The sequence below is a fragment of the Erithacus rubecula genome (assembly GCF_903797595.1).
Source record: "Erithacus rubecula genome assembly, chromosome: 21".
Taxonomy (NCBI): domain Eukaryota; kingdom Metazoa; phylum Chordata; class Aves; order Passeriformes; family Muscicapidae; genus Erithacus; species Erithacus rubecula.
In genome coordinates, this window is record NC_136673.1 from 10481201 (window position 1) to 10507119 (window position 25919).

A 25919-nucleotide genomic window follows, 5' to 3' on the forward strand; every position below is an offset into this window, starting at 1 on the left:
GATCACCCAGCAGCCTAAGTGACTATATTAGATCCTGCAATGTTGTACCTCAGGGGCAGAGCAGAAGTTTTTAAAACAATGTTGGTAGTCTCTTAGGTTTCTAGTAAGAGACTCAGTGGAATCTTAAAGCTGCTTCAGTTGAGTTCTGGGTAGGTTACTTTATTTTTTTTTAATGGACTTTGCTGTTGGTCTTCAAAACCATCCACATCTCTAAGGATAATCTGATGCTAAGGCAAACCTGGTATCTTTTGAAGTATATAATAACCAGAAGGCAGGTAAAACTGGCTTCCTGAGGCTCCCATGCTGTGGAAGGTTCCCTTGCAAGGTTCCACCTACCCTTCAAACTTCCAGGTGAACCAGCGAGTGGCAGAGGAGGGCCAGGCTGGATGGAAATCAGGAGCCAGGTAGAGCAATGTGCACCCACATCTAAATTGCCCTAGACTGATTTGGAGCCAGGTGACACAAAAGGGATTTTAATCCTGCAGTGAGCAGATCTTCACCTAATGGGGGAATCTTATCTGGGATCTTGTCTCAGCTTTGACTGGCTTTTTCCATATTTTTTATGTAGATGACATTCTCCAGGTTTGCTGGTCTTTTTAGTCTGGTGGGGAGCTAAATTCACACAGGGCAGATGAAGAGCTATGTTGCTTTTAAGATCAAGACTAGGCTTTTGATGTTTGGTCAGCAGGAGGAGAAGGTCTTTCACTGAAGACCTTGATACAAATGGGTCTGCACAGAGAAACAAAATTGGGTAGATGATTTTGGTGTGACACTTAAGGCCATGTTACAAAACCCTGTGATAACTCTGTGCAGTTAATTTTTCAGGAATGCTGAAGAGAAGATTAGGGTTGCAGTATTGGGAGGGCTGGACTGAGGGTTCTCAGACCTGTTAAGTTCTTGGTTTACTGTCTCCTTTAAAAGAGCCTGGAATTACAGGGAGGGGCTCTGGGTTTGGGCTGGGCTTTTTGATCCCCTTCTCTAGCAGATCCTTGTCTGGGTGCTTTCCCAGCACATATCTTGGGGCAGACACTTTCTGTCCCTTTTGGTCTGAAGCGGGGCCTTGCTGGCCCAGGCTCAGGATCACTGCAGGGGGGACACAGCTTTTCCTGTACTGCAGTTTGGCTCTTTAAGGACATGTGGCATTGCCCAATGTGTCTTGCACAGACTTGGCAAAGTTTAACTTAAAAATCCACATCCTTGTGCTGCTGTTTTTCGGAACCTCCTTTGGCCTTGGTTCAGAACGCTTTGGGTTGTCACGAATCATCCTGCTGCTGGTGCTGGCTTGGAAACAAAGGGGCTCTGTCTGCCCTGTGTCCTCAGTCATTGCCCTTCCAGGTCTCTCTGACAGTAATTCCTGTGGGTTTGTTCATTTCTGCAGGATGGAAGTTGGCTGAACAGACAGGCACGTTAAGGGCTAATCAGTAATACCAACAGATCAGGGAGTGCTTTCTATCCAGAAGGCCTGAGCCTCTTCCAGAGGAAGTTGATATTATCTTTGCAATAGATTGTGAAACTGAGGCCAATGCCCTCTGCAGCACTTGGGCTGGAGCACAGGTCCCTGACACCCACGCCAAATTGCTGCCCTGGGTGTTCTTTTCCTCTCATTTGCATCCCTGACCACACATCCCCCCATGGTCCCAGTGCTGCCTTCCCTTGTTGCTTTTGGAGGAAAAGAAGGAATTGTGTCCTTTTCACCAGCACATACATTCTGTGGTCTCAGTCAGATGTGCTCTCACATGGCTTTTCTAGCTCTGCATGCTTCTCCCAGTCGTTGTTCCAGAGGCAGAAAAACATGTTGGAAGAGTTATTACTTTTCTCCTTTTTATTTGATGTTCTTTGCCTGTCTCTGCAGAGCCATTTAGATAAGGGGATTTATCAAGCTTGAACTAATTAACCCTGGATGCAGAAAGTCAGAATGGAGTGTTCCAGCTGTGAAATCCTCAGATTTACCCTGAAGCAAACATGGGTCTGGAGGAATTCCACATCCCTTTTCCTTTGTCGGCAAATCCCTGTGATGACCTTTTGCTGTTCACTTACCAGACCTCCCTCACAAATGTGCTACAAGGGTGCTGTGGTGGCTGCTCAGTAGCAGAACTGCATGGGGAGTCTGTGCTGCCCCTTGAAGGCTCCTGTTCTTAGAGGTTTTTTTCCTTTACTGAGAGAGAGAGGGTTGATTTTGAAAGAAATCCAGTAATTTTGCCTCTAGAAAGATGCTTTAGAAGTTGCTGCCAATTGCTTTCTCAGTGCAGAACTTTGTGCCAAAGAGTGACTTCACAACTAAAGGAACGAAGCAGATACCTGAAAGCTCAGGAAGAGGAAAAAAATTAAAAAGCAGGTTATTTAGCTGCCTGCATGGGGCCTTCAGAGCCTTCTCCCCCTTGTTTCCTGATGCTATAGGTCCAGTGAATCTTAAAAGAATGACTGCCCAAGACAGAGCTTCATAGTCATGGTTGGTTCATCTGGTGTTCCTTGGCTGTGCTTGCTGGTGTCTCTCTGGGAAGTGCAGCAGGACTCTGATCCCAAATATGTTTTCTTGCCAAGGGTAGAGAGGGATCCAGAGAGAGCTGCTGCACTCTGAACCAGATGAGAGAACTCCATGACCCACATCTGGACTCAGTGAAAAACACAAGGGCTTCCAACAGAATCCAAGCCAGAGGAGGGAAATAACCTCGTGCCTACTTCAAAGCACTGATGTCTTGTCAGCAGGATCAGAGCTGAGTCCTGGTTCCCATGTGAATCCTTGGGAATCCTCCTGTTGCTGCAGCCATGAGGCTTGTCCCTCCTCCAGAGGGCTGAGGGGTGGGAGGGACGGGTGTCATTGTCATGTGAGGGAAGGTCAGTCACATTTCCACTCTTGCAGCTCCAGGTTGTGTCTCCCTTTGGCACTAAGCCCTCTGGAGTGTCCCCAGCCCCTTGTGAAGGTCAGCAGGGCAGGTGAGGAGCTCCCTGGAAACTCTGCATAAACCTACTTGAAGGACCAGACCTCTGACAGAAGTTCAGGTTTGCAAGTCAGGGGGTGATAAACTCTATGGGAGATGTTCCCTGCAGCCTGGAAAGGTGCATAATTCCTGTGTGTTGGGTTGCCAGGACAATAACACCTTCCTTGTCTAAGGAGCATTTTTTGTTAAGGGTATGAAGTTTGCAGACACATTTCATAGTACTTTTTTTTTTTTTTTCTGGAATTACCTGCTTAGGATTTGTTTTTTCTTTTCTTCCCCTGTGCAGCAGAAGTGTTTTCTTCTTTGTGACCCAGATTGTGGAAATAGAAATAGTCTGGGTTAAGGGAAAAAAAGAAAAGATTGGTTTTGGATAGGATTGTTTCAAGGTGGAATGGTTCCCTGGGCCATCTGTGGTACAGGTGCACCAGCAGCTTGTTCCAGCACGTGGAAGACGAGGCAGGGACTGGCAGGGAGGGGACGAGGGGTGAGCCATGCATTGAGCTGCTGTTGCTCTCAGGAACTCTTGGCCAGGTGTGGACTGACACCGAGAGAAACACTTGATACCTCCAGTTCACCTTCTCCTGTGACTGCAAGTAAACTTGAACTCAGTGTAAGTTCAGCCCCTGTTCATTGGATTTTTACCATTTTTTCCAGATTGCCCGACAGGAAGGAAGAGTCATTTTGACCTCTGGACTCCCATATCAGACTGTGAGTGTTCCGAGCTGCTGGCGTGTTTCTGGCACTGATCACTGCGTGGTCTGGGCTGTGCAGGGGAGAAAAGAGGAAAAGGCAGACGTGAATGCAACAGCTGGCTTGGCTTTTTCATGTTTTCTCCATTAAAAGCTACATTTAGGCTCTTCAGAGGTTTGCTGTTCTCAACTACCAAGGCTCAGGGTGAAATGCCTTTTTATACTTATTCTCAGTCCTTCATCAGTGAGGAGAGTGATTGCTCTACACTGGGGGCGGGGGTGGAAGTCAAGCCAAGCAATCCAGAACAGTGTGTTTCTGTCTGGTCTCACTGGCAGTTGAAAGGCAGCTCAATTCCTGTGCTTTTTATCCCAGAGATTCTTGCTTGCTGGCTGGCTCCACACTGAGAGAGTTTCAGCTCTCAAGAACAATTCTTCAGGCTTGGAAGGGAGAGATTGGAAGGCCCCAAGCATGGGTCTGGTGGAAGCTGGAGAGTTTTTGTGTTGCTATAGATAAACAGAAAAGCTAAAGCAAAGCCCAACCTTGCCCTCAGCACCAGCTGTTCAGAGCTGTTCACAGACACATTTCAAAATGCAGTGCTGAACCTGCCAAGTCAGTGCTTGCAATGCGGTGATGTGCTACTGCTGGTCCTTTGCAATTTTTTACTGCCCAAAAATCCATTTGGAAGACTGAAAACATTCTGGATGAGCCGAAGTTCTGTTCACATGAGACAGGGTGCAGGACTTCTTTGTCACAAACTGTCATCATAAAGTCTTCCAGCTACTCAGGCAGCCAGTCAGAATATTTGCAGAATAGGGGTGGCTGATTTCCTGTGAAAAATTTGAGTGTGGAATAAAACTCCCCTTATAATGAGACACTGTGAGGCAGGTGCAGCCACTCTGCAGGATCCTGGAGCCTACAGCGGGTGGAATAGGGAATTCAGCATCCAGAATCACCTTGTTTGGCAGAGCTCTAATTTCAAAGTACTATTTAGGAATTGCAAAAGAGAAATAACTGCTTGCAGGGTACAATTCTGGGAAATGTCTGGTGCCCTGGGTTCCCTTGCCTTTGGATGCCCTCCACAAGGATGGGATGGCCCTGCTGGGCTCCTTTACGGGTGTGTGGCTGATCCCACTGCTATGAGTCCTTAGCATGGTCATGAAGATGTGTCTGGGACTTCCCAGAACTCATTCCCAGATGCAGTGTTCTCTGCAGAGTGTGGAACAAACACTAAGGGACTGCCCACATAACCTCTTCAAATGTCTTAGCCCTCAGGGAACTCCAGGTGAAACATTTGTGTGAATGAGTGGTTCACTGGATGTTGTTTCCATCATTGTGCTTTGACACACTCTGTGGCATCTGGCCAAGTTTCATCAAAAAACTGGGATTTAATTAAGTATCCTTTTGCTGCCCCTGTCAGCACCACCGTACCAAATTATGAATTGATGGGATTTGGGTATATTTTATAGAACAGAATCATGGAATTGTTAAAGTTTGGAAAAGATCTTTAGGATGATCAAGTCCAGCTGTTAACCCAGTACCACCACCATAGTCCCCACTAAAACATGTCTCCAAGTGCCACATCCAGATGACTCTTGAGCACTTCCAGAGATCACTCCAACACCTCCCCAGACAACTCATTCCAATGCCTGACCACCTTCCTGTGAAGAAATATTCCCTGAAATCCAATCTCAACCTCTCTTGGAGCATCTTGAGGCCATTTCCTCTTGTTCTGTCACTTGTTAGCTGGGAGAAGAGACCAACCCGTCTGGCTGCATCTTCCTGTCAGGGAGTTGTAGAGAGTAAGGTCCCCCCTGAGCCTAAATCATGTTTCATACACATAAAATCATGCACTGCTTCAGGAGGCAGAGCTCTTGCAGAGGTGGCTGTTAGTTACCAGTTGTGGTGCTCAGATCAGAATTCAGACTGTGAACACACACTAACCCCAAGCATTATTCAGAATTAAACCAAACCGAGAGTGTCAGGACAGCCCCACACGCCCTGAGCTCGGCCTCACTGCTGTCTCTGGTTTGCAGCTGCGCTCCCAGGTGGGAGAAGGAAGGTGTTTCTCTGTGAACTGCTCCGAGAAGGCCAAGGAACAGGCGCTGCAGGTGCTGAAGCACTTCAACGTGCAGGTGTGGCCGAGTGACATCTTCAGTCGCTGCCAGGTAGGACGCGGCTGGCGGGAGCTCCTGCCCGCTCACCGCCCCCTGCGCTGCCTCGCTCTTCTGGGCATTGCTCTCGTTGCCTTCTTGGTTCCCAAGAGTTCTGCTTGAACTTTGGCAGCACCTGGCAAAGCCATGAGGAGTTCTGAGTGCAGTCACATCTGTGTCATCCACAGTGCTGAGGGCTCAGTCAGAGGATCAGATGCTCTGCATCTGCAGCTTTGCCAGATACTTGCCTGTTTTTCTGATTTTTGGTACTTGGCGTGTGTTTTGGCATTAACTGTCATGGTTGGACTTTCTTTGTTGCTGTGTTCTCTGTCTAGGACACATGATGTTTTAATTATAAACCGTGTTTAATTATGGCTCTGTGATTCTGTTGACATTTAATTACTTTAATAGGAGGATTTTTTCATAGGACTTTTTTTTTTTTTTTCAGAAGCTATTAGGTTAGTTCATGTCCATGCTAGTTGATGGCTTCAGATTGTGTTTGGCACTGGATATCTGTGGATTGCTGTTAAGAATAAATTTTACTTGTGTTAGCTCAAATCACCATCTCTTCCAATTTCACTTTTGTATTTGTTACAGCAACACACCAAAATCTATCCCTTCCCAAACTGCAATATTAACCAACAGGGAACTTCGACATCTCTCACCTTATCAGTGTTTAAAGAGAGAAAAAGAAGCAAGTTAGTTAGAAAGTTAGCTTTTTCTTAGAGATAAATAAGCCAGTGAGTCTGGCTTGATGCCTCATGGTGGAGATCTGGGATTCCTGGCCCAGTGGAATTGCACAAGTGGTGTAGGAGCAGAGACACCAGAGAGCATGTCCTGCACCTCTGTTTATATCTGCTGTCAGATGTTGAAACTGAATCTGTAACTTACAGAGCAAATGAGAGTTGTCCAGCTGGGCAGGTTGGCTGTGAGAGGAGGCTGATGAAACTCCCTGCAGGTCAGATCCACAGAACAGGGGTTCATCTTACTGCAGGATAAATGGATATATTCAGCTATGGAATACTGCCTTCAGTCCTGTGGTTTTATTGTCCCAGAACAGATTGCAGTTGTTATACATACATATATTTATAGTGGCATGCTGGCTTCTTGGCTCTTTTAAATAAACCTTTAAAAAACCTCATGGATTCTCCAATTCCCTGACATCCCATAAAATAGCAGTGTTCGTCCTGATGGTTGTTGAAATACCACAAAAATAAGCACACATACACAAAAAAAACATGCTGCAGGAAACTCTGTGCTCTCTAATAAATGCACGAGACTGTGCAGTAGATGGTGGAAAACTGACCCCTCACCCAGGATCTGGGGTCTGGAACTGGTTAACTCTATAGGTTTAGTACATGCTGTCTTAGTTTACAATATAAATAGAGGTAATCAATCTGGCTAGGAATATATACTAAGTGTTCTCTTACTTCCAGGAGAAATGCCTTCCCTGTAAATTGGGGTGGTGGAACAGCTGCATGTTTTATACCCCTCAGCATGGGAAGATGCTGATTTGTCAAACCTCTCCCTGTTCTGAATCATATTTACCTTCATTTAAGGCCTTGGCATTTTGGAGCTGATTTTGCTCAGCTGTCTCTGCAGACAGCACAAGTCTGGCTGATGAGCTGTTGGTGCTCTGGAGGAGAATCCCAGCTCTCCCAGCTGCATTTCCTGGGGTTGTGTGCGAGGGGAGGTGTGGGCAGCATAGGGAGCAGGATCACCCTCCAGCACTGTTGAAAACTGTCAGCCCACATCAACAGTGGCAATTTCTGCCTTCAGGAGGGTGCTCTGGAGCCCCATGGCCTACAGAGACCTCAGCAGTTCTTTTGTACGTCCTTCCTAAAACATCCTCATTCTTTGCAAACCTAATTTGGCTTAATTAGGATGGAGGCCGGATCCTGAAACTGCTGAGCTGTGCTTGCCAGCCTGTCTGTGCTGCTCTGGCACTGAGGGCTCCCATACTGCTCTGAGCTCTGCCCCACCTTGCAGAGCACTTTGCTGATGGGTGACAGAGTGATGGCAGAGAATTTTGGCTGCCCCTGCAGAGGGGGAGCATGGTGGGCAGACAAGCAGGGCTCCAGAAGGAGCCGAGTCTGCTGTGTCTGTGCAGTACTGATCCGTGAGCTGGGCACCTCTCCTGCATGGAGCTAAGCCTCAGCTACTGGCACAGGGTGGGTTATCTGTGTCCTCAGCCATGGCTGTGTGTCACAGGAAGCAATGTGGCACCCTGCCTGCTCCCTCTGTCTCATGGAGCAGGGGCTTGTTTTGTCTCCTGGGAGTCTGTTCTGTAAATGATGGAGAGAATATGGCAGCAAATGTTGTCGTAACAATTAATGTATATAGTGCAGAGAATGTGGTAAAAGTGGGTCCTGATTCAATGTTGTATACCCAAGACTGCTGGAAAATATGTTTTCTCTGTCAGCTCCCTCAGCAGGGATGGACTGGTTCTCTTTTGCAGATGTAAAGAATGGGCTTGCTTTGTAACCCTGCCAAAATACTGTTGTTTCTTCCGTTAAAACAATGGCCAATATTGGCTACCTCTGACCTTGAGCAGCAAGTGCACAGGGCATGTCATCCAGGGGCTGCTCAGCATTTCTGCTCCCACTTATGCTGGGCTTCAGCTTGGTCATTCCAGTTAAAGACTCCAGGAGTGGGGACTGCTGCCAAAGGTGTCAGTAATGGTGCAGGAATGACCTTTTCATTCCATGTGTTCTTCAAGTGCTTGTCTTAGCTTGAAGGACAGGTGTCTGCTACGGAAGGCAGGAACCTCTCCTGAAATGGAGCATGTAAACCCCCTCCCTCCAAATTACTATAATTTTGAAATTAAGGAGCTCTCAGGCAAAGTTATGGGAATAGCAATAACAATTCTTTACTAGGAAAATTTAAATAAAAATGCAGTAATACAAAATAAAAAAACACTGACAGAGTTAGAATACAATCTGACACCTTGTCAGTCAGGGTGTTGGTAGCAGTTCCACTAAATGGTGGCCTCAGTCCTCCTGCAGTGGCAGATGTGGTTCAGCTGAAGCAATGGTCCTGTAGAAGGTGCAGTTTTCCTCTGAAGGTCCAGTGACGATGTGGAAAGGTCCAGTTTTCCTCTGTTCCTCAGTCTTTCCAGTGGGGGAAGAAAAGGCTGCTTTGGTGTTCCAAATCTCAGTTTTTATCTAGGTGGGAAAGGCTTGGCTCCTCCCCTGGCTGGAGCATCTCCCAGTGGGATGATGTCATGCACTGGGACTCAATGGCTCATTAAGACGAGATATCTCCTGGAGGAAGGATGGGTTGTGGAAAAGATAAAGATGATTGCCCCACTTGGTTTAACAGATGACCCATTAACAGAGGATATCTCCCATGGAGATAAGCATCACTGCCCCACCTGATTTAACAGATGGTGATAGAATTCATACTTTTGGTGTCATCCTGTATTGCAACCCAAGACACTGCTACATTGTGAGGACTCAATGATGATCCTGGGAAGCTACCCCTGCACAATAGCTGTAGCTGGGCCTGGTGCTGTCTTTGGTAAGGAATGTTTCAGTGGGGCCGAGTGAAAATAAGATTAATTCTGTGTTTTGGTGACATGAAAATAAACCTCCATAGAAGTTCTACATTTCACAGCCTTAAAATGTTACAAACCCATTCCTTCTATTTGAAATGCAAATGTCACGTGCCTGTCACCTCTGCACATCTTTGAGGATCTTATATGTTTCTTCTTTATGGATAGCTGAAATGCTTCCTTCAGGAAAGGGCACTGTGAAATAATGCTTGGGATGTTCAGATATGATCAGTTCAACATGCTGAACCCTTACAGTAGTCAGGAAGATCTCTGTGGAGTTGCTGGGAGCTGTTCTGTGCAGCCTTAGGGTCAGCTCACAACCTGACTCATCCAGGAGATCAGTGATGCTCTGCTCTCCACAGCTTGGAGGAGGTTCTTACACAGAACTAGCAGTTAAAGAAAGAAAAAACAGCCAAACCTGCTAAAGAAGGTGGCTGCAGTCATGGGCACAGGTAGCTGACAGCTGGGTCATTTTGTGGCAGGATGAGACTCAGCTCCTCTCCCAGGTCCATCCATTCACAGCAGTGCTTGTCTCCCACACCCCTTCCTGGTGCTGTCCACGTTTGGGACATCTTGCTGTGACATTTGGGTATGGCCTAGTGGGACAGCAGGAGGACATGAACTCCGTGTTTCCATGTCATTCCAATCTCTTAAAGAAACTCTTGAGAACAGCCATGTTATGACAGGATACATTACCTGGGTGACTGGTGTGACTTCTGCCATCTTGCTTTTCCATGCTATGTGATTGAAGGTCCACCCAAAGCAGGTGTGGGTGTAGCCCACTTGCCACTGTGTCAGGGCCTTGTCACTGACTGCTTGGTGACCCCCAGGGCCCAGGACATTTCCTTTCCATGGCTGAGGTGTCTGGCCCAGCCAACTTGCATCAGTGAAAGAACACTGGTGTGCAAGCAGATCAGTGAAGGCACAAGGCTGGCAGGCTTGGGGTGGGCAGTGCTGCTGACAGGGAGGAATCCTGGCTTGGATGGTAGTAAACTGAGGAGATAAACACTGCAAGCTTTACATCTTTAAGTCTCAAGAGTTTGTCATTGTGGCTTGAAGGAACAACTGTGTTCAGTGTTGTTTGGGCTCACCAAGAAATTCCTCCTGGAATCTGAAAGAGCCTTTTGGCTAAAGGTTTCTAAGTGCTGTAAAACCCTCACTGGTGTGAGGCTCTGCAGCTGGGTTTGGAGCCAGGAGGGCCTGTCCATCTGCAGAAAAGCTGTGCTGGGCTTTACTCAGAAGTGTAGCTGCTGCTCAGCTTAGTTCTGGGTCTAAGGCTTCGCTGAGGCTTCAGGGTATGAGGGGGGAGCAGGCTGGGGGACCCAGGTCCTGAAGAGCTGCTGTGCCACCCCCACCTCCCCCAGGCCTCTCTTTTCTTTCCCACCCTCTGTTTGACTTGACCCTTTAGCCTTTAAGCTGGCCGGGGCAGGGACCCCTCTTGAACAATGCCTAACGCAACAGGAGGCTGATCCCAGGTGAGGTTTCAAGGCTTTCCTGCAAGGAAAAATGATTGCAATTATATCCCCTGCAAAAATAAATGTGTGGGGGGAAAAAATTCAGGCTCCAGCTGCAGTTTGTGCATCTGAGCAGCCCCACATTGATGGCGGGATTATCTGCACATTCAAATAGGTTGTCTCTTGCACTTCACTGAATGCTCTGATCCTAAATAAGCAAATTACATCACCTATTCTGATGTCCTGTTTAACTTATGACCTCAGCCTGAGCACTGCAGGATGTGAGAGATAGCTGCTCAATTTCATTGTCTGGAGATCTGATATATTTTTTTACATTTTTTGCCCCCCCCCCTCCTTCCCTGCTCTTTCAGTTTCCAAACGACCCACCCCAGCCTTCACAAAGGTGTTAGCATGGGATTAGGAGTAGGCAGGGAGGAGGGGGGAGTGAGAGGAAACGGCCTTTTTTTTTTTTTCAAATTAGGTGCAAAAGCATTCTAGCAGTTGCAGCAAATGTTTCTGTTTTTTTGTGGTTAAGGTAACGAATTTCATTCCTGCAAAGCTCATCATGCAAGCTGATTTACACAGAGGGAGCCCAGGATGGAGCAATCCATTTAGCAGGGACAAAGAAAAGGGCCTTATGATGAGATGGAAACCCTGTACTTGGGGCACTTCGCAATAACCTTTGAAGCCAGCCTGGGAACTCTGGCAATATTAGTCGATAATTAGTAATATAGATCCCTCAAGCTGTCGTTTAGATTGAAAATGTGCATGTCTCTCATGAGCTCTGTCACACCAATCTGATCAGCAGGCTTTTTTCTTCCTTTTATGTGGGTTGCTCTGTCGGTCCAGATGATGATGAGAACTGCCAGGCATCCTCTTTCTCACTCACTTGTGAGTTCAGCAGCTATCTCCTGCTCCAGTGTGGCATGGAAGTGGAACCAGGGTAATTTTGCTTTGTGGTCACCTTTCCTGGCCTGTACAACAGTCATTTTATTCATCTTAAAATACCACTTGTCTTTCCCCATGCACAGAGAAAAAACAGTAAGATTTAAAGGCTGCATATTTCGTGAGATGTTTCTGCCCCAGCAGACAGGAAGGGGTTGGCCTTGGGAGTCACTCAGGACAAAAAGCATCTTCAGCTCCAGTGGGGCTGAGACATCATCAAAGAATTCGAAAATGTCAGTTCTCATAGCCCCTGGTTCAGCTTTTGAGCTGCCTTCCACTGATGCAGCATCACGTCTCCATTTACTTCCTTTCAGCCCTGAAATCTTTTTGGAAAGCCCTGTGTCACCCTCTAAATGAAGAATTCAGAAAGGGTCATGTGTGTTGGATTTCAATTACTTGGGAATTCTGAGAAAGAGAGCATCGTTTGGAAATTCTCTGTGGTTTAATAAAAGGTTCATCCATAGGATGCAATTTGTCAGCACCTACAGGTCAGGAAAACCTGTGATTAAGAGCATCTGTGGTTTCCCCAGATGTGTGAGTGAGCTGCTTACTCCTCCCCAGTCACCCAAACCTGGGCTCAGCCCAGTGCCTGCCCACAAACGTGGGCTGTGATTTCTTGCTTCAGAGTGCGATTGTTCAACACAAAGGGTGAGGCCCTCTTAATCTTTTTGTTTATCCTGGTTTTGGCAATTCCGATGTAATCTGCAGCCTGTGCTGCAGAGGCTCCATCCAGGAAGCACAGCTGGTATTATTCTGCCTTGACAGACAGTGTTGAGGGAGTGAATTGCCCTCCAGAGGTACTTGTCCAGGGCTGGCTGAGTGGCTGAGTGGCCACTCGCCCTGGCACCGCGCCTGGCTGAGAGAGACCGAGCTCTTTGTGTGGAGTGGCTCTACACAGCACTCATTAAATACCATTAGACTCTGGGAGAATTTGTCATGGCAAATTCTGCTTCTTTTGAGTCTCTGGTTGAGATTTTTATTCTGCTTGAGATTTTTATTTGCTAACCTCCTATGGTTTATAAATGATAGTGAGAGCTCCTAGTGAGTGGTCACTGTTCCCCACAGGGGGTGGGGACATCCTGAACCAGCACAAAGATCAGGGAATGCTTTGGGTTGGAAGAGACCTTAAAGCTCATCCAGTTCCAACGCCCTTGCCATATGCAGGGACACCTTCTACTATTCCAGGGTGCTCCAAGCCCTGTCAAACCTGACCTTGGACTCTTCCAGGGATCCAGGGGCAGCCACATCCCATTCCAGGGTGACCTGTGCCAGGGCCTCACCACACACACAAGGAGGAATTTTTTCTCAATATTCCATCTAATCCTGCCCTCTGGCAGTGAGAAGCCATTCCCTGTGTCTTGTCACCAAAGGTCTCTGTCCCAAGTCCCTCTCCTGGAACCCCTTTGGGCACTGGAGATTCCAGTAGAGACTGAGCAAGCCCCAGCCTGTGGCTGCCAGGCAGGGGGGGCAGCACTCTGTCCGTGATGGCTCTGCAACACGAGACGTGAGTGCACACAGCACCAATTCTGTAAAATTCCCAGCCTGGAGTTGGCTTAGCCCTGTGCTGTTGGCCACATAAAACTCAGAGTTCCCCAAAAAAGGGCTCGACTGGGCCTAATTCTCAGCAGTGAGCCCGGCCGGTGCTGCCTGGTTCCCACAGACTGTACACTTCCCTGCCAAGATTTCAGTATCTTCAGAAATTCAGTGGAGCATGAAGGTCACAGCAAGGGGAGAATGACAGCCTGAGAGGTTTTTTTCCTCTTTCAGCAGCTCGGAGCAGACTGTTGTCTCTCTCTCATGTTGACTGTTTTCATAGGGTTAGCGTGAAGTTTATGTTTTACACAGCCCAGTGGCAGTGGGAGCTGGGATCAGCTGTGTTTCTTCAAGGAAGACGGTCTCATGTTGCAGACTTTCTTTCTCAGTGTCTGCAAAAGCTCGGTTTTCAGGGAAATTCCCCTTGCAGATCTTTGTCTTGCAGGTCTCTCTGTGGATGTATGTGAGAGACTGTACCTAAGGTTTCAGTTTGGGTGTTTATTTCAGTTCTTTTATTTTCACTTGCAAAGCTGCAGGCAGAAATTAAACTTCAGCAGGGAGGGGTTTTTTTTCACAGTGTTATGTATTCCAGTGCTCAAAATGATGATGCCAAATTAGCCATTAGAGGTCAAACCTCAGCTGACAGCAAATGTTTTCTTTTGAGGAAGCCATCCTTATTCCTGAGAACCAGTTTTGTTGTCCTGTGCTAAATGCAAGAAAGGTATGAATGTGTGGTTTTTCCTGGAGGGCAACACTAGCTGGAAAAATGCTGGTTTTAGCCAGTGGAAACAGCACAAGCAAACAACCATTGGCAGTGAAAACAGCACTTGTTTTTAGACTAGCATAGAAAAGAAGACACAATTCAGTACAGAGTAAATGTCCTTTTCTGCAGCCTGTACAAGACTTTTCTTCCTCTCATGGGTTTGGACAGACTGTGAAGTATGTTGGTCAGCAGAGATGCTGGTGCACTAGGAGAAAGTAATGAAGGGTCAGCAAGTGACAGTGATGGAGTGACTGTAAGGAAAACGAGGAACTCTCTGGAGAAGGCAGTGACACAGCTCTAACTCCCATGTGTCCTGAGGAAACTGTCCCCATGGTTTCTCTCAAATGTCATGAGAAAAGAAGAGATTTTTAACCAGTTTAAATTCTGTTGGTTTCCAGTCCCCTGTGCCTCCTGAGGTCATAGTTCAGTGTATTGACTGTGTCAAGAAGTCAAAATTCCCATGTTTTATGCACTGTGTAGTTTCTCCTCCTTTTTGACATTGGTGCCCTTATAATATTCTTTGTTTGTATGTCATGGTGAGGATGGCTTGGCCAGTTCCCAGTGCTTGAATGGGGGTGGGGACTCACCAGAGCAGCACAAAGATCATGGAATGCTTTGGGTGGAAGGACCTTAAAAGATTATCCAGTGCCACCCCTGCCATAGCAGGGACCCCTCCCACTGTCCCAGGTGCTCCAGCCCCAGTGTCCAGCCTGGCCTTGGGCACTGCCAGGGATCCAGGGGCAGCCACAGCTGCTCTGGGCACCCTGTGCCAGCCCTGCCCACCCTGCCAGGGAACAATTCCTGCCCAATATCCCATCCAGCCCTGCCCTCTGGCACTGGGAGCCATTCCCTGTGTCCTGTCCCTCTATCCCTTGTCCCCAGCCCCTTTCCAGCTCTCCTGGAGCCCCTTTAGGCCCTGGAAGGGGCTCTGAGCTCCCTCTGGAGCCTTCTCCAGGCTAAACTCCTTCAGCTTTCCCAGCCTGGCTCCAGAGTAGAGAGGCTCCAGCCCTGTGATAACTCAGTATCAGAGCAATGGTTTCCCAAGTCCTGTTGAGAATTCTGCACAAAACCTTTGTCCAATGGTTGCAAATGCCACTAAGTCATGCTACATGCTTCATGGGGACTGCACAGCTCTGCAGCCATCCCAGGTCCACAGCAGTGCCAGCAGCAGACCTTTGTTTCTTTAGAGGAGGAATGTGGGATCTCCAGGCATGTTTGGAGCCTTCCTTGGAACACCAGAGACTGAGCTGTACTTGTAGAGTTTGCCAGATTTGTAACTGCTCAGCAGCATTTATCTGAAGACCTTTAGGCATTAAATTGTGACACTTCCTATGGCATAAACCAGCCTGTGTCTGCTATTCACTGTATTAATTGGACAAAGTGACTCCCTGTGCCAAAACTGTCCATGGGTCCTGGTGAGATGTGGTGCAGGACTGTCTTCAGTACCTACTGCTGCAAAGGCATTTCCAGCTGGTGATGATGGTCAGCAACATCTGTGGGGCTCTTTGACCTTTCCAGGAATGCACAAAGGTGCATCTGGTCTGAATGAGTGGCTGGATGGAAGAGACCATTTTGTGTTTGTGCAAACCCTCTCACCCAAGGACTACACAAAAAGAGGGACACAGAAACAGGGACACACAGCAGTATCCTAGTGAAAAGAGAGACAGAAAGCCTTTAAATGAGTTTCTCAATTCATGTGTTCTGTCAGTCTTGATGAAGAGGATATTTTGCAGCTATTGTGATGAAATGCATCTAAGCCCAAGGTAGGATCTGACTGAGCAAGCTTAGAGGGAGAAATGGCAGTGTAGAAGTTTTGGCAAAGGTAGAAAATGTAACATTCAGGGCATGCTCCTTGTGAGTCCTTATCTTTTTTTCTGGATAAGGGGATTTGGATGATTTACTTGTCCTAATTTAAGACACACAGTGTGAGTTGATCACCCTTTTATTCATGGAGCTGTTGGGACAGGATACAGGTGAAAGCCTGGTTTTGTCTCATCCCCAAAAGCTTCTTTATTCCTATTCCCATCTCAGCCTTTTTCTTGATGGTTTCTGGGAGAGCTGCCCCTGCTAAGGCATTTAGTGAAGTGGAGAGTGTCGTGTTGCAGGGGTGTCCCCTTGTGATGACCTTACCAGCTCAATCGGGTAATAGCATGGCTATAAAAATAATAGCAGGAGGGGTAGGATGGTGTGCCAGAGATATCCTTTAATCCATGTGGTCCAAGGAGCAGTATCCAAAAGCCATGTTGTTCCAAAGGCAGGCAGTGACCAAAGATGCGGGGGCGGGGTCGAGTTTACAATAAACAGTGAATACCTGAGTGCAGAGGTCCAATCCCAAAGGCAGGACAAGGACTTGACCTTATATGTCAGAGGTCTTGAACCAACAGAGAATCAGGGCCAGGAATAAGATTTACTTTGGAATGAGCTAATTAGCATCTTCGCAGCACTCAGTTTCCCAGGGTCTTAGGTTTGTGTCTTCTATCTCAGTTGGTTCAATTCCCACACCTACAAACAAGGTCATACGCATGGTGACAGCACGGACTGATCAATGTACAGGGATAATAGGTCACTGGGGAGTCAGCCTGAAAGCTGAAGCCTCTCAAAATATCTGGAACATTGTGGAAAAGAAAGCTAAGAAGACATCAAGTAAAGGCAGAGAGCTTTTTCCCACTCAGTGTGAAGGAGTTGGGCACTCAGCGGTTGTTTGCGCTTCCCTCGGTGCAGACGGTGCCCTGTGGCGAAGGGCTGAGCTCCCAGGAGCAAAGGCAGGCAGAGCCAGAGCAGCTCCCTGGGCTGGGCAGCCCCGGCTGCCCGCGGCTGCGGGGCCGCTCCTCCCCAGCGGGCCCTTCCCTGGATCAGCCGCATTTGCTGGCGGCTCAGATTACCCCAGTGAAAATAATCGGTTATGCAAAGTTACGCTGTTTAGATTGGGTTTCTTCTGTGTGGCCAGCGAGGTGTGAAAGTCAATCTGCTCCACAACCCCTGTGGGCACTTTCTCCCTGCTGGCTGGATGTGATAGCTCTGGGCTTTCTGGGGGAAAAACTGGTTCTGGGCTCGGCTCAGAGGTGGTTACCTCGGCCCACAGGTGGTTACAGTGGCATGGGGCTCCTGATCCACACGGGGATCCAAAACCTGGCCTGGCAAAACCAACAGGTCACCTGAGAGGAAGGGTGACCTCACCTGAGCTCAGACTCTGGGGAGCCCTCAGCCAGGCTGGTGAGGACAGGCCATGGCTGATGACAGAATAGGCTTGTTTATGCATGTTTTATGGAATCACAGAATAAAGTTGGAAAAGTCCTTCAAGATCATCAAATCCAATCATTCCCCCAACACTGCCAAGTGCATCCTGCCGCAAGTGCCACATCCACACAGCTCTTAAATCCCTCTAGGCTGAGCAGCCTGTTCCATTCTGTCTGATATCTAAATCAAAACTCCCCAGCACAACTTGAGGCTGTTATCAGTGCACTCCTGTTCTCAGGCCATCATCATGGTCCATGCAGAAACTGCAGAGTAATCAGTGAATTCTCACCATTAGGAAAACGACTTGCTGTCACAGGAAATCTTTCATGGTATCCCTCTGATGCTTTTCCTTGTGATCATCTTCCCTTTCCCAAGGAATCCCCCAAGGAATCCCAGATTTGGAGTTTAAATGCAGAAAAGTCCCTGTGGACCAGCATCCCCTGCTGTCCTGGCTGCAGCCCGCTGTCCCGGTGATTCCTGCCCTGAGGCGCAGGCTGGCTCCCGGTTTGAGCCGGGGAGGGGCTGTGGGGAGGCTGGAGCCCTGAGCTGGCCCCGCTGTGGGACCGATGTGTGCTCGCAGCAGTGGCACCTCACGGGCGCTGCTAAGCGCCTTGCTGGCTACTCCTCGCTGTTCATAAGCCTCGGAGCATCCCAGGTTCCCTGGGGGAAGGTCCAAGGGCTGCTGGTTTGCCCGTGTTCTGCAGGCCCGACAGAATGGAAGAAACGCAGAAAGGCAGCTCATGCATATTTAAATCAGTGCCAATTTATGCTGTCGCTGATCTGTGACTTGCCGCAGTAACATTCATATTCAGCTTTAATGCCAAAAACAATACTCAGCTGCTTTCTTACTCCTTAATGAAAAATACCTCTTTAGGGCTTCTTTGAAGTCCCCACCCCTGAAAATCCCGGGTACATTGTCATCATTGTTACTGTTAACAGCCCCTGCCAGGCCCGGGAGCCGTTCCTGACGGATGGCTCGGCGGGCTTTGTCCGGCGCTGCCATTGAGCGCTGCCCCGCAGCCCGTTTGAAATGGCTAATGACGGCCCTCCCGGGGACTGCTGCCAAGCGCTCAAAGACCTCCCAGGTTTGCAAGTGGCAGGGTGTCCTTTTCCTGGGGCCAGCCGCAGAAGGAATGCACACACTCAGATTCTCCTACCTAAGCTGCATCGGCCAAGTTTTTTTTTTTCAGTTGCAAAGAGTCATCCATGCGTACAGAGGTTGCTTAGCAGGAGAGAGATAGCTGTGTCAGTAGAGGACATGGAATAAATAGAGGAAAAAGGTTAGGTGGGAAGATCCCCACTAGTTTGAGGCATTATTGTGTTGTAATGTTGAAAATACCCTTTTGGGAAAATATGAAAGGCTTTGAAAACTGAAGCCAGTGTCTGTGTCGGACACAGGAGGAGATTCCCCCGTCCCCAGGGTGCCGTGATGGTGCAGTGATGTTTATGGGTGCAATTAGGAGCGTGAATGGCCTCGGTGGGCCCAGCTCACACAAACCATTTGCAAAGGAGAGCCAGAAGAAAGCTGGATGGTCCCTGAGAGTCTGCTGGAAATGGGACCGAGATGTTTCTGCCAGGATTTCATGAGAGTTTTAAGTCAGTGCAGGCGGCGAATGCAGCCGCATGGAGCCGGGGCTCTGCTTCCTTCCCCAGCCCCTCTCTCACTCCCCTCGTCCCAGCACAAGTGCTCGTTTAACTGCAGGGCCACAGGACGAGGCAACTGATCCCACTCGAAACGGGCCTGTCAAAACCAGATGGTTAATTTTATCCCAGCTCAGCTCCCCAGTCTGGCTCGCTCTGCAGCTGCCCAGATGTGCGGGGAGGGAAGGGGAGGGGGCAGGAGGACTCTGTCTGCGCTGGGTCAGCACAAGCTTGTGCTGGCCGGAGCCCTGCGAGCCCAGAGCTCAGGGCACTCTGCCCAGTGCGCCCCAGCCTCGGTGCCCGGCCCCGGGCGAACGGCACAAACGTGGCCGGTGCCCGCAGGGCTCTCCGGGATCCCCCAGCTCCAGCACTGCCCGCTCCCGGCGCAGGAGATGAAGCCCCTGCTTTGGGGCTGGGCGATCAGCCCTACCCTGGGGACACACATTCAGTCGGGATCCTCCTGGCCGTTCAAAATCTGATTAGCTGAAATTTGAGCTTCAGTTCTGTTAGGTGGGTGCTTATCCGTGTCCAGACAGCCCAGCAGTGCAGAGCTGATGTGCCCCTCGCCACAGCTCTGCCGTGCCTGAGCGCAGCTCACAGCTTCCGAGGCTCTTTCTCCATTATTCCGAGTGAAAAGGGCTCTTTGTGCTTTGCAAATGAATTTCCCAGAGAATATGTAAGAATTGGTTCATTGCTTGCACTTGTGCTGCCAAATGCAACTAAATCTTTCTTCCCACTAATGGAGTACAAATTAATATATTTTCTTATTGAATTTTTTTTTAAGTGATGCTGTACCTTTAACTGGGCTGCTGCTGTATAGAGCAGTTGAAGCTTCATTTAGCCTGAATGAAAAACTCATGCATGTTGCTGAAGAGAGGAAACTGGTGGTGGATGATTTACTTGGAATGCCCTACAGCAACGGGGTTAAAAGTGAGGAGGGGAAACACCAAGAGCACTGAGATCTGAACTGGAGGAAATGAATGAAGCCTTGGAGTGACCTTATGTAAATTCCTAATGATGAGACTTAAATGAACTCATTTTTTCCAGAGGTTGTAAAGATCAAAATAACAACAGCCTTGAAATGCAAAGGTCTCTGGATAATTCATGTGAATGTATAGTTGCATACAGCTGAAAACTGCCCGGGTAGGTGTGATCAGTCTCCCTGGCAGCAGGGTACCAGACCCAAATCCCAGACCCAGGCTTGCTCTGGAGCATCAGGGCTGCTGATTCCTCGGGTTTCATCCTCCCTCCCACCCCGTGGGACACTGCCTCTGCAAAAATGCTTATTTAAAGCTCTGTGTTTCTGTGCTGGGGCCCAGGAGGTCTGGGTGTCCTGGCAAGCCTGAGTGCCCTGGAAGCCTGACTGGTCCAAGGAAGCCTGGCAGGCCCTGGGAAGCAAGTGTGGTGCTGGGAGAGCCACTTGTGAAATGAGCTGCTGTCTTCAGCCTAGCCCACGGGGTTGGTGCCCCATCCCACAGACACAACAACCCCAGTGAGGAGAAGCAGAGCCACTCCCAGGGGTCGCCAGGCTGTGCCCTGCTCACAGGATTGGTTCCTGATGGGAAATAATTTGGGCATGTGTTCAGTGTGACAGTGTCAGAAACTGATCCGGAGACTGTCAAGTCCAAATTCCTGTGCTGTTCCTAAAGCTTCAGATTTTTTTCCTCTATGCTTGCATTCAGCTGTAGGATTCATTCCCTGGATGGAGACTTTTCACAAGTGCATGTAGTGTAGAACAGCGGGAAATGGCCTAAGGCTGCCAGAGGGCAGGGTTGAGTGGGATATTAAGATGAAATTCTTCTCTGTGAGGGTGGGCAGCCCTGGCACAGGGTGCCCAGAGAAGCTGTGGCTGCCCCTGGATCCCTGGAAGTGTCCCAGGCCAGGCTGGACAGGGTTTGGAGCAAGCTGGGATAGTTGGCAGTGTCCCTGCCCATGGCAGGGGTGGAATGAGATAAGCTTTATCATCCCTTCCAACCCAAACCAGTCTGGGATTCCATGGTTCTCCTCCTTCATATTAACGCATGCATGAGGAAGTATTGATCTGGGGAGAAAAAGCAAATTAGGCACTGCTGTGAAAAATTCTCATCCCTGATTCTAGTGGCTAAATTCTCTGAGGTCCTGTTTCCAAAGACTCGCAGAGTGAGGCACACACATGCACTTCTTGTTTGTGAAACACTGGCTGCCAAATTCTTCTGAATTTCATTCAAAGTACCAGATTAATTGATTTATTTAGATTCATAAGCAGCAGTAGAGAGCAGGAGGCTCTGACCCAGTGAATAATGGCGGATGTGGCTGTGAACAGCAGCTAATGAAGATGAAAAACTCCCCTGTCTGGAGGAATCCAAACACAGCCTTACAGATGAGGCTGCTGGCCCAAGTGCAGCTGTTTGTCTTTCCAGTAATCTGAGGCCATTGCAGTCCTGAGAAGAGGAGGGGACAGTTGACAGTGTGTGGAGCAGGGGTCAGGGGTGTGTGCAGCTTCGAGATGAGTCCGTGGCACAGCCCTGCAGGCACAGCCCCAGCAGAGCCACACACCCGCTGCCTTCCCTTCGGAGGGAAGCTGGAAAATCTTCTCTGTATTTAAAGTTCCCATGGCTGCAGTTTGAATTTGGCAGACAGTTGGCCATGGGGTTATCTGAGGTCATGTACTCAAATAGCTGTAGATAAAACAAGGGCCTGTTTGGATTGGAAATCTCCAGAGGGCTTTTCCTCTGTGCGCGGGTAATGATATTGCAGAAGGACAGCAGCCAAAATAAAGATTCAGCTCCATATGCAGTAGCTCAGGAAAATAAAATGAGCAATGGAAAAAATAAAAAGAAAAAAAATGTAAAAAAGAAGCCTGTTTTCATTATGGTATTTTGTGAACTTACTGTTGGGATGGAGGAGTTCCAGCCAAGGAAAGGGAGTCCTACAGCGAGGCGCCATCCAGGACTGGGCTTGCCGTGCTGCTCTTCCAGGAATTTCCCTGTGGCTGCAGAAAGCCACTGCTCTTCCTCTGGGCTCACCTGCCCATGGAGCAGGGTCCACACTGCAGAGCTGGTAGGGCATGGGGACACTGCCCAGGGCTGCCCCAGCACCTGCTCCTCTGCTCGTGAGCTTAGTTCCCAAGTCCTTCCCAGCTAGGGCAGATAAAAGAGAAGTTAATGGGTTTTGGAAGCTGAAGAGGGAATAACGTCCTGTCAGGCTCTTTCACAGGCCCCTGGGCTTCTATGGGAAACTATTTCTTCATGGCTAAGGCAGACTGAGAGCACACTGGAACAAGAGCTGTGAGTCTGGACCTTTCCAAGCTGCTGTTGGAGAACTGCAGATGTGTGCAAGTAACAGCAGCTCTGCTCCCTGCTCACTGCCTGCTCCAGCCAGCTTCAGCTTCCCCAGCCTGTTGTCAGGAAAATTATTGAAATGCAAAAGCAAAACAACACAGTTGGGAAGGAAATTCGGCCTTTGGGAGCTTTCTGTCTTCCTTGGATGCTGTGGTAATGGATGCTGCTGTAAACACATCACCTAATGGATAGTGAAGAAGGAAAGATGAGACAGGAAAGAGGAGGAAAAGCCAGAGGTGTTCTCCACAGGTCAGAGCACGCTCAGAGCACCAGGGACACAGAGCAGGCCTGAACTTGTGAGGTGCACACTCCATGGGGAGCTGGGGCTGATGTGTTGAGAGCAGCTCCACACCTTCATGCCCTGCCTCCTGCTCTTCACCCCCCTGGATGAGGACAGTGTGAGCCCTTCTGCCTGCACTGGGAATGCCTGTGGAGCACAGCTGGGCACTTCCAGAAGTGCATTCCAGGTGGCAGATTGGCAGTGCCTCCTCTGGGCTGGCCCCTGGAACTGTCCCTGCAGCTGGCAGGGTTACCCAGGCATTGCAGGCACTTGCTAAATGTCCTTTAGGGCTTCCCTCTGGGAGTGAAGAATGTACAAACCTCTTACCAATAGGAATTTTACTTTATGTGGATATCTTGGTGATGTCTTGGACATGAGGAACCCAACTCCCACTGAGTTCAGTGGGATTCATGTATCCCTCTCCTTTGGGCAACTGAGCTCAGCTCAGTCAACAAACCTTTATTTGCATCTTTGTTAAACTTCATGGAGGTGCTCACTGGAGATTTTCAGAGTGTGAAAGGTTGAATTCATAGAATCCCAGACTGGCTTGGGTTGGAAATGACCTTAATGCACATCCAGTCCCACCCTCTGCCATGGGCAGGGACACTTTCCACCATCCCAGGCTGCTCCAAGCCCCATCCAGCCTGGTCTGGGGCACTTTCAGGGATCAAGGGGCAGCCACAGCTTCTCTGGGCACCCTGTGCCAGGGCCTCACCATGCTCACAGGGAAGAATTTCTCTTTAATATCAAACATAAATCTCTCCGCTTTCAATGTAACACTGTCCCCCCAGACAGTTCTGTCACTGTCTGCCAGTGTAAAAACGCTCTTATTTCACAATCCTCCTTTAGACACTGAAATGCCTCAGTCAGGTCTCCTCAGAGCCTACTCTTCTCCAGGCTGAGCACCCTCATGTCTCCCAGCCTTTCTCCATAATAGAGTTTCTAGCCCTCAGAACACCTCCAAGGTCTCCTCCAGACTGGTTCCAGCAGGTCCACATCTCTTGTGGACATTTCTTGTGCTTGAATTTATCAATCAGTTTATTGGTGCCCCTGCCTGGATGAAAGCAACAGAAAAGTGCAGGTTTCTGCTGCAGGTTCTGAGGTTTACTTCTTCTCAATGCTATTTCTACTAGTATATGCTTCAAATGTATATTCACATTCTTTTTGTGAAGCCTGTTTGTTAGGAAGAAGGGAGTCATCAGAAGGTCATGTATTCATCAAGATTCATTTTTAGAATGGGAACGAGGCTTCATGCTTCTCTTTGGAGCCTTGGTCCTGCTTTTCTCCTTATAGGGAGTATTTTAATAAAGGGAACAACTATCATTTTTCAGCTTATGGAGACATGGAGTTCTGTTCCCAAAGAGTGTTCATTGCAGTCAGTGCTACCAAGGTTCTGTCTCTCTCTGTGCATCCCATGTTTCTACATTGTGCCTGTAGCTGTGTCCTGTGGATGTGGTGTTTCCTGATGTGTGCATGGGGTGCTTTTAGCACTGATCTCATGATTGATAATCACAGAATCCCAGACTGGTTTGGTCAGAAGTGACTTTAAAGCCCATCCAGTGCCACCCCTGCCATGGCAGGGACCACTCCCACTGTCCCAGGTGCTCCAGCCTTGGGCACTGCCAGGGATCCAGGGGCAGCCACAGCTGCTCTGGGCACCCTGTGCCAGCCCTGCCCACCCTGCCAGGGAACAATTCCTGCCCAATATCCCATCCAGCCCTGCCTTCTGGCAGTGGGAGCCATTCCCTGTGTCCTGTCCCTCCATCCCTTGTCCCCAGTCCCTCTCCAGCTCTCCTGGAGCCCCTTTAGGCCCCGGCAGGGGCTCTGAGCTCTCCTTGGATCTTTCTCCTCTCCTGGTGAACAGTTCCAGCTCTCCCAGCTTGGCTCAGAGCAGAGGGGCTCCAGCCCTTGGAGCATCTCCATGGTCTCCTCTGGACTGGCTTCATCAGCTCCAGGTCCTCCCTGAGCAGTGGGGTCCCAGGGCTGGGGCAGATCGGCAGGTGGGGTCTCACCTGAGCAGTGGGGCAAAGCCACCTCCCCTGACCTACTGCCCATGCTTTGGGTACTTTAGGTCCATAATATTCTATGGAAAGCACTTCTGAGCTGCTGGGTTTCTATCTCCATGCACATGGGAAAAAACAGAGTCCTTACTGACCAGAGAAAGGAAAACCAGGAGGACTTGCCATCTACACAGGTGCTTATGATGGCTCACAGACCTGTGTAAAAATGAGTTTTCCCTCCTCAGAGGCCTGGGTGCAGGTTGCCTTGGGTGACGGCTGGACAGGAGTGATCCTTGGCACTGTCCCTAGCTGTGGTCAGTCTGGGGTGCAGTGTGTGCTGTCCACTGGTGTCATGGTCAGGGTCACTCATCCCAGTGCCAGCTGGAAGGAGAACACCTTCTACACACAGACTGATGTGTCTGCAGCATTGGCAGGCACCACCTGTCCAGCCCAAAGCCAGCCAGGAAAAGGCAGTTTGAAATGTTTAATTTTTGTGTAGACACGTGCCCTGCCTCCCTGGGCTGTGCTGGGTGAGGCTTCGTGTGGCCTCCCTGCCCTGCCTGTGGTCCTGGAGCAGAAGCATTGCTGCTGGATTTGCACAGATGTCACACCACATGTCTGTCTCACCTCTCTGGGGCTGTGTCACAGAACCTCCTCTGAGTGCAGCAGGATTGTTACTCTCTCTCAACAGCCACCCTGGGCTCAAGAGAAATGCCAAGGCCTGGTTTGCAGCACAGGGGCAAAGCTGGGAGCAGGAGGGAGACATCTGTCCCCTGAAAGCTCTGCATGATTGCAGAGAACAGGCACATGTAGCACGTTTATGATGGTGACATTGTGCATTTCTTTCCTCAGCAGTAGAGCCAAATTTATCAGAAACATTTTGTAAGGACAACTGGTTTATAGGGATCATAGCCCAAGTGCAAGAAGAGCTTTGTCATCAGGACAGCCTCAGAGCTAATTTGCTGAGATATTCAACTGCCTTTAAATCTCCACTGGAGAATTTTTACCTTTCTGGTTGTGGGTCACTTGTGCTAATTTGGCATTTCTTAAAGCAATTTACATTTTTCTTTCAGCACAAACACTTATCCTCTCTAGTAATGCGAATGCTCCTGTGCTTGGTTTTGGGGGTGGTGGTGAAAGTAGTTTAGACTGAAGGGAGGCAGCTGTTCTCCTTGGCTTGCCAGCAGCTTTCATGCATTTGTTGTGCCTACAGAGGAAACACATTCTCAAAGTCTGTGTCAGGAGCCAGCTTGGAAGGCAAAGAAGCCATATGAATTGTCAGGGCTGCTGTAAGACCTGTCACTTGTCACAGCACTGAGGGTGCTGCTGGGCTTTCGTGGTGTCTGTCTGTAAAACCCTCACGGGAACTACAGTGCAACACATGGAACAGATTTTAATCTCACATTGGAGAGCT

General features: G+C 49.0%; 1 protein-coding gene across 4 annotated transcripts in view; it reads left to right on the forward strand.

The window, feature by feature from the left end:
• EXD3 (exonuclease 3'-5' domain containing 3) overlaps positions 1-25919 on the forward strand; it is a 252914-nt gene that overhangs the window by 130642 nt on the left and 96353 nt on the right. For 2 of the 4 annotated variants that reach the window (XM_079324083.1, XM_079324084.1), the window contains 2 exons: positions 3594-3647; positions 5663-5794. In XM_079324083.1, coding sequence (XP_079180209.1) covers positions 3594-3647; positions 5663-5794 — 186 coding nt within the window. Of the gene's footprint in view, positions 1-3593; positions 3648-5662; positions 5795-5912; positions 6338-25919 lie in introns of those variants that run through there. The other 2 variants (XM_079324086.1, XM_079324085.1) reach the window with 2 other exon arrangements.